Raw genomic sequence first — 9,018 nt, 5'->3', positions numbered from 1 at the left:
CCATTTCTCCATCAGTGAAATGGGGCCAAGACTAATGCCAATCTTTAAGGGGTTTTCTGACCATCATATAAGTTAATTTAGGGAGGATACTAGAAGAATGCCTGGCATGTAATAAGCCCTATGTGTGTTTTCCAGTCTATAAAACATATCTCAAATCTTCTCTCTCTCTCCATTATTCGAACACTAGCCCAAGCCAGCACTAACCCCCACCATCATTGTGGGTGTTTTGCCTCCACTCCCCACTCGAATCTGCTCCCACACTGCAGCCAGAGTGATTTTGAAACCACACATCAATCCATGTTACTGCTTTGCTTAAAATCGCCCCGTGAGCTCTTATCTGTGGCATTTAGAATGAAGTCCCAAATCATTATTCCTGGATTACAATGTCCCTCACCATCTGGTCTTCCTCTTCACCTCATTTCCTCACCCACTAAATTCCCAGTTCACTCACCTTTTTCTTCTTTAACATGCGGAGCACACTTCTGCTTTGGGCCTTTGCACCAGCTGTTCCCTCTAGCTCAGATCATTCTCCCCCCTAATTTGTGTATGGCTAGATTCTTCTTGTCCCTCAGGTCTCAGCTGAGGCCTCCCGTGACCCCCTTGCCATGTGGCCTCTGCTCACTCACTTTGTTCATGCCTATCTTAATTCTCTGCATGGGACTCACTACCCTTTCGCATTGTCTTGGTTTTGTTTGTTTCTGTCTGCTCTACTTTTTATTTTCCCCAAAGGAGAGGCTAAGACAAGAATGTGGGTGCTGATGGTTTATTTGGAAAATGTCACCAGAAGTGGGGTGTGAGGATGCAGAGATGAGACAGAAAGGGTACAAAGCCGATGTAAGGGCGTTATTGTGGGAGAGAAACAAACTTTCCTCTGCCCTTGGGGTTCTTTCGGGGGACCTAATAATCACATGGACATGAGACAGATTAGCAAGAGATAATAACGGAATTTAATATATACGTATGTATGAGAACCCTGCATACATGAGAGTGAGAGACACAAAGGGAACATGGGTATATAAGACATTCCGAGCTAGGGAGGAGGTCAGGTGTGTTGGGGGTCTTTGCAGAATGATAAGAGCAGATACTTAGTAAATAGAAACTTCCCCTGCCGTATAGCTGAGACAAAAAAGAGATTATGGCAGATAATGTCTTGTTATGGGCATGGCCCCTATTCAACTCTTCTAGGTAGCGGAAAGGAAATTTATCTTGAGCCCAGGCTAAAATTGCCTTTTGCTCAAAACAGTCAGCTTACCACAGAGGCACATCTTGAGGTGACTTGTTCTGAATCCCCACATCATCAGCCTCACTGCTGGAGGGGAGGGTCTTTGTCCCACCGGGACCTCTGGGAAGCACACAGAATGCCTCCCAGACTTGTCCTGCTGGAAGATGGGAGGCTGAAGCCTTTACCCAACAGCCCCCGACTCCCAGTGGCAGAGGGCTGCTTCTGGGGCATTCATTCCCTGACTTGCAGGTTGTGCTTGCCTGAGGACCAAGCTGGTTCCAGCTGCAAGGCTGCCCTGGGGGATGCTCTGGCAGCCAGAGGCCAGTCAGCACTGCCCAACACAGAAGGGGGCTGTGCCCAGGGCTGGTGATGTCCGCTGACCCATTGGCGCCACCAGAGTGTGAGCTCTCGATGAGTGCAGGCTGCCATTTCTGTTCACTATGTGTCCCGAGAGCCCAGAACAGAGCCTGACAGACAGTAGGATCAGTAAATGTTAGTTGAAGGAACTTAACCCTTTCATCAGTCTGGGGCAGGTGCTGTTGTGAAAATTAAGACTTGGTCTTCCTTACCTGGGTTGCCCAGCTCACCGGTGACACAGCTGGGATATCAACCCACGTGATCTGACTCTCGACCCAAGTTTTGAACTAAAGGAACTCACTTTATCAGTAGCTACAGCTACTGAGAAATATTATTAGATTTGATTGTTACATTTAGTATTGGCAGTATAATGTTTTAAGGTATTATAGTTTTTCGAGATTGCCTTACTTACATGGCACAATGGCTACTATGCTGTATTAGAGTGTCATAGAGAGGATTCATGAGAATAAAAAATGCAAATGGATGGAAGTCCTTGGAGGGTAAGATAAATACTTGCATTTGGCTAGGATTGATCTTAAGGTTCCTAGAGGAAAATGGAGACCACGTACTCTAATTTAAAGAGAGTGCCTATGAGACAGTGTATTATAGAATTGTACACTTTAACTTATATACTTTTATTAACCAATGTCACCCCAATAAATTCAATATATAAGACAATAAAAAAAAATAAGATAAAGAGAGCCCCTCTGGTGGCCCACAGTCGGTGCCTGATAGCAGGGCTCAACAAACTTTTTGTGTAAAGGGCTCAGGAGTGCACAGGCTTTGTGAGCCCCATAATCTCTGCGGCAGCTGCTCACCTCTGCCATCGCGGCATGGACGTAGCCATGGAGGATATGTAAACACATGGGCATGGCTATGTTCCAAGAAAACTTTTATTTGCAAAAGCAGGTGACAGGCCAGATTTGGCCCAAGGGCTGCAGTTTGCCTTATGGGAAGGCAGTCATCCAGATCTTCTGATTCTTCAAGAGAAGATGGAAATCAGGATTTTTATATGAAAATTCCCAATTCTGAAACGATCATCTAGGCTGCCAGTCTGCACTCACTAATTTAGCAACTTGCCCTCCTGCCTCGGAGGTGTGTATATTGCTGTTCAGGAAATAAGACATCAACAACCGTAATGCATATGGCATGTGGAAAATACTGTAGCTCAAGAGAGAAAATGTTCTCTGAACTGTTTAGTAGTTGCTAAAAGCTTTATAGAGAAGGTGGTGTTAGCTGGGGGTAATATTTTTCCGTGTAAAATTTACAGGGTGGGAGTGTTCCCAGCAAAGGCAATGCTATGAGCAAAAACATTTGGGGAACCACAGATATTCATTTTGAAAGGGAGCAGGAGGTGATAGGCTATAAACCAGAAACAGAGGTCAAGGATTGCCAAGGGGGTTGGGGTCCCGTGCACAGACCTTGAGCAATGCTCACACTGCCCTTAGGAAGGTTGATGTTAGCAATGCCCACTAAAGATTGGAGCCTGGAACGATCAAAAATGGAAGACCAGTTAAGACCGGGAGCCTCAGCTGGCCGCCCTCGCTCCCAGCTGTCTGCATGCCCAGCCAAGGATACCACCACGCTAATAACACATGGGTGCCTGGTGGTGTAGGAGGGTGAGTTTGTTCAGGATCTTAATGTTTTAATCATGCTTTAATAGTGTTACAAGGAGCACTGGCTGGTGGGCACAGTGGATTGAATGCTGGCCTGCGAATGGGGGTGGGAGATGGGGGGAGGGGTTGCTGGTTTGATTCCCGGTAGGGGCACGTGCCTGGGTTGTGGGCGGCTGTGTGTGAGAAGCAACCATGCATTGATGTTTCTTTTCCCTCTCTGTCTCCCTCCCTTTGCCTCTCTCTAAAAAATAAATAAATAAAACATGTTAAAAAAATAGTGTGACAAGGAACGTGATATTTTTGCAATAAAAAACATTTTTAATCGATGGTTGCCCAGCACTCCCCACCCCCCACAGCCCAGTCTCAGTCTCCCCAGGTGAACAGCTGCTACCTTAGTCCTCTTGCTAGTCAACCCTGGGTCTCTACACACCTGGAGGCTTTGCTTTGGAAGCCTTCATAGAAGGTGATCTCAAGGTGCCCCGTGGTCTGAGAAAAGCAGTGGTCTGCTGCTGACAGCCAGGACCTCCTCAGCTGGCGGGCAAGGGTCCCTGGCAGGCTAGTCTGGTGGCTTTTTACTGTCCAGTCTCAGTTTCCTTCCTGTTCATTGTCAGAGGAGGGGAGCAGGCTCAGGGGCTTTGAAGTTAATGGCTGCTTTTATTTCCTCCTCCTGGAGTCTGGGGAGCTCTTAGGGTCTCGCTCCATTGTTCCTCACAGAATCCTGGTCGGGCTGGGAGGCTCCTTATTGTACACTTACTCCAGAGTTCATGAGCTAGGGCTGATGCTGGCGTGGCTGAAGGTGTTAAAGAAAAGCACAAAGAGGGCAATACAGTGTTTTAAAAATCAGGAGATAGCGCGATTTCTTATTTCTTTAAAAATTCTAGCAATGTGGCAATAATGGGCCCAAATTCTGAACCATCAGAGAGACGCGGAAGTGGCTCCTCACTTTAGACACACCCTGAGCTCTCTGGCTGACCACAGTCCTCACCGCTCCCTGCTGACCCTGGCGCCTGGGCTGGGAGGGCCATTGACCATCAGACGTGTGTCCATATGTGCATATGCATTTAGTTCACAGCCTAACAGTGGAAATGCTGCACAAAACTTCCATCACATTTGTAACAACCCTATTTCCAAATAGGGTCCCGTTCTGACATGCTGGGTGTTAGGCTTTCAATTTATCTTGTCGGAAGGACACAGTTTAACACAGGACACAAGGCAACATCGTTCTAAGACTCATTCAATGCAGAGCATTAAGCCCAGCCCAAGGCCTTTCTGAGCACAGGCCTCACACACCATGAATTAGCCCTGGGTAAAGGGAGATTTATTTTTTACTTACTCCTTTTGTACCTTCTTGATCTTATACCTTTCTTCTATAATTAAAAAAAAAAAAAAGGCAATATGGACCAACTTTATAAATGTCCTAGGTTTAGAGTTCAGTTTGTAAAGTGCTGTCTTTTTATTCTTCCTGCCTGGTCCTCAGACCTAATCAGTGGAACTCTATCTCAAGAATTTCTGGTCAAGGACCATAAAGGATTGGGCTAATGTTCTCTTGACTATCTAGAAACAGTTTAAAGGGATTGGCTTGATTTTTGGTTAAAGACCAGAGTGGTAAACAAGGCTTCTGTCTCCAAGTTTATGGCCCAGATGTCTTCCTTCTGTCCCTATAAACAGAGCCAGCCTTCATGCTTTTGGTCCTAATGGAGCAATGCAAACCATTAAGACACTAAGAAAAGACTACTCAAAGCCCATGCCTCAACTTCCCCTGAAAAGCTGAGTGCTTGGAGAATTTATATCACTGGCCTCCCTATCCCCGGGATATTTACTGCCATGTGGTTATGGCAGCAGAAAGCTGCAAACGACTTGAATGTCCAGCAGAAGTATGGTCACACCCATCATCATGGAGCTGTGCTATGGGACTGTGAGTAACTGAGCAGCTCTGTGGGCCCTGCTATCGGACAACCAAGAGGAAAAACCATGGTGCAGAAGGACACGCACAGTACGCCATCATCTGTGTAAAAGGAGAAAAGGCACGAATGTCTATGTTGGTAAATGCATAGGGCACTTCTAGAAAGAAACACAAGGTGCTGTTTATCCTTGGGGACGAGAATGAGGCCTGGGACCAAGGTGAGGACAGGTGTGTATCTGTCATGTGAGAGCTTGTGTCATAGGAAAGTACAAAAGAAAAGGGCAAGTTAAAGTGAGTGGTGGATAATATTAGATTGATTCGTCCTCTGAGGAAGGTTGGAAAAGTTATTTTGTACCTGGGCTAGTTAGGTAGGTAGGATGGTCTTACTCTAAACCTTTTTTGGTTCCCAACCTCTGAGCTTCAAAAGATTGGGTGGTAATTGGCTCCTAATAAGCACTTGATAAAGGTTTGTTTTGGAAGGAGGGAAGGAAGGAAGGAAGGAAGGACAAAAGGAAGGAAGGAAGGAACAAATGAATACTTCTGGGCCTGGCTGGAGATGGTGTGGGTGGGAGAAGTTAAGTTTTTCAGAAAGATGGTATTAATTTATGTTGCCAACAATACTGGATATTTGTTAACGCTGCATATTATGTTTTTAGAAATTCTTTGTAAAGAGGTACCCCACTCTTTCTAAAACAAACAAACAAAAAACTTTTAATGTCTTTGCTAGTGAATATTTAAAAAAATATTCATTTGAATTTATTCTTTCATGACATGTGGGTTCATCCATTTCCGCATTTGGGGCATTAGTGTTTTAGGTGTTGATTTATAAGATTTATACAGTAAGATCAACCTTTGTCACATTTGCTAAAAACATGTTCTTCAATTTGTCATTTGCCTAATTTGATGGTATCTGGTAAGTCTTGTATATGTACACACACACACACACACACACACACACACACATATTCATCCTGCCTGTGGTTTCTTTCTGCCTCAATATCTGGGCCTTCTCTTCTGAAATAATTCACCTATATTTTCTTTTAATTGTCTTATGATACTTTCATTGTTTGTTTAGTTCCTTGGGTTTGATAAAATTAATTCATATACAGTAGTTACCCCTTACCCACAGGAGATACATTCTGAGACGCCCAGTGGATGCCTGAAACTGCAGCTAGTACTGAATCCTATACAGACACATTTTTTTCTTATACGTACATAGATACCTATGATGAAGTTCAACTTGTAAATTAGGCACAGTAAAAGGTTAACAATAAAACTAATGATAGAATAATTATATTAATATACTGTACTACATTTATGTGAATGTGGTCTCTCTCAGAGTATCTTATTGTACCAGACATACAAGGTAGCTGCACTGGACAAAGGGATGATTCATGTCCTGGGCAGGACAGAGTGGGATGGCATGAAATTTCATCACATTACTCAGAACAGTGAGCAATTTAAGACTTATAAATTGTTTATTTCTGGAATTTTCCATATAATATTTTTGGCTCATGAGTACTGAAACTGTGGCAAGTGAAACCATGGGTAAAGGGGGACTCCTGTACTGTGACCCATAAAATGGAGGCGGCCACAGTGGCCCCACCCATGTCAGCCTGAACCTCCCAGAAACACCTGTCAAGGAAATCTAACATACACCAATCACAGTTCTCTAACTCAGCTTTCGCCCACTTATCTTACCCTAAAAAATAGCCTCAGAAGAAAATCCCACTCTCCTCGGCAGTCGTGCCCCATTTCTGCGTTGCCTCTTTTAAGATTGCCCCAAATCCCGCGGTTAGAGCCCTCCGTTGCTTGTGAGGCCTTGTACTCCCCCAGTCCATGGACTGTTTTCCCTGGAATAAAGGACGTGGAAGTCAGTACTAACCTGTTTTAGTTTCATCATTTGACAGCTTCTTATATTGATTTTGCTCATGGTTTAAATAAATTCTTAGTTGTAGAATTTTCCCCCAAATTAATTTCCCCAGCCTAACTTATTGAGGAATTTATCCTTTTCTCCACCAAAGTGAAATGCCCCATCTTATCATATGGTTAATTTTAAAGTATGCCACCTATGTTTCTAAGCTTTCAATTATTCCACTGATGTTTACTCATTTATTCTTATAGCAGCGCCACACTGTTTCAAGGGTAGCTTTGCAATATAGTTTAGGACTTAGCAACATAGGTCTATCCCCCCCATTTTAAAATACCTTAGCTTTTTTTTCACAGATATTCTTCTACATGCATGTTGGAAAGTCATGTTATTCCTTCCCCATCCACCCACAGCCATGAGAATTTTATTAAGAGTTAATGTGGGTGAGGTTGGCATTTCCACCTTCTATTTCTTCAGCCTTTCTTTTTTTTCAACCATTATAATTTCTTCATTAAGAGTCTGCACTTTATAGGTTTATTCCTAGGTATTTTACACTTTTACAAGAGTTCATGATTCTTATTTTTTTCACATTCAAACTGCTCTTTAAGCTCCAGATGAAGCTTATCAAAGCGGACTTTAAAATGTTTTCCAGGTGGGTATTTGCTTGCAGAAACAAGTCAGAAACTAAAGGCTCTTTAATAACAGCTATTTATTGTGTTCGTTTTATACTTAGCATGGCGATTATCCCTCGATACGAATTGTTTTATTTAGTGATCGTATCTCCAGCAGGTCGGTGCAATTTCTGTTGCCATTTTACACATGACGGTTCCCAGGGCTTCGAGAGCGTGAGGAGCTAGACAGAAATCACCCAACTGGTAGGTGGATTTGCAACAGGTCTGTGAACCTCCGTAAGTATCACAAAAGCAATCAGCCAAGAGGACAGCCAGTGCCGCACTATCAGATACGCTGATTCAGGGGAGCGCCTTTTCAAAAACAACTAAATTAAAAAGACGATGCCCTCCACCCACCGGACGCTCCAAAATGCCTGTTTCCCCTTCACTGTACGGAAAGATCTGTATTTTGCAGTAGCACAATAAATACCAATTGAATTACTGAGCCTCCTTTGGAATTAGAGGTTCGTGGATAATCAAGAGCGGCCTTCCTGGAGCTTTCGTGGGAACTGTCCCTTTGGAAATCTACCTCTCCAACGCAGGACAGGTTCCAAAAGAAAAAAAGAAGGTAAGGAAGGAAAGAAAGAAAGAGAAAGGAAGGAAGGAAGGGAAGGAGGGAAGAAGGGAAGAGGAAAGAAAGAAAAATGAATGAAAAAATGAAAGCAAAGGAAAGAACAGGTGGAACCCACGTAAGGTTTGCTAGAGCAGCGCACGCGGGAGGCAACTTTGTGGGGCATCCTGCCCGCGTCTCACGCGTGGTGTGCGCAGGTGGAGCCGCGGTCCCGGGGCTCCCCCGCTCCCCGTGCAGGCCCGCGGGATGCCCAGGAGGCCACCAGGAGTCTCCGCCAAGGTGAGAGGAAGCTTTCCGCCCAGGCGGGGGAGGAGGGCGGGCAGGAAGCGGAGCCAGCGCTGGCGAAAGAAAGACTCCAATTCCCAGCCCCCCGCCCCGCGGGGTGCGGGGGCTGGCAGCGCATGCGCGAGGCCCGGCCCCCAATTCCCCTAGCGAGAGAGGGAGGCCCCCGGCGGCCCGGAGACTGCGAGCCGCGGCTGCACCCGAGCGCACGCTGGGGCGCCGCAGCGCGGGGGGCGAGCCAGGCTGCGGAGGCTGCCGTCTGGAGCGTGGAGCGTGGAGCGCGGGGCGCGAGGGCTCAGCCGCGTGCGTGCACCCGAGGGCCCGCCGCCTCGGCCTCGGGAGGGGCTCAGTGCCCCGCAGCCCCCCACGCCCGGAGAGGGATGAGTGAGTTTCGCCCCGGCTCCGAGGGCAGGATGTGGGAGCAGGACAAAGGCTGGGCGGCGGGGGAGGAGTTGGGACGGAGAGCTGGTGGCCTTTGCCGGAGCCGCAGCCTCGGGCGAGCTAACGGAGTCGGCAACTTTCTGTG

At 46.1% G+C, this 9,018-nt stretch overlaps 1 protein-coding gene across 2 annotated transcripts in view; it reads left to right on the top strand.

The window, feature by feature from the left end:
* Positions 1–8,611: 8,611 nt before the first annotated feature.
* CCNJL (cyclin J like) overlaps positions 8,612–9,018 on the top strand; it is a 46,516-nt gene continuing 46,109 nt past the window's right edge. The window contains exon 1 of one of the 2 annotated variants that reach the window (XM_090289698.1): positions 8,612–8,718. In XM_090289698.1, coding sequence (XP_090145824.1) covers positions 8,612–8,718 — 107 coding nt within the window. Of the gene's footprint in view, positions 8,877–9,018 lie in introns of both variants that reach the window. The other variant, XM_090289697.1, reaches the window with a different exon arrangement.

This window comes from Furipterus horrens, unplaced genomic scaffold (genome assembly GCF_987537825.1).
Source record: "Furipterus horrens unplaced genomic scaffold, mFurHor1.1.pri manual_scaffold_10, whole genome shotgun sequence".
NCBI lineage: Eukaryota > Metazoa > Chordata > Mammalia > Chiroptera > Furipteridae > Furipterus > Furipterus horrens.
This window is presented reverse-complemented; position numbering and strand designations above follow the sequence as displayed.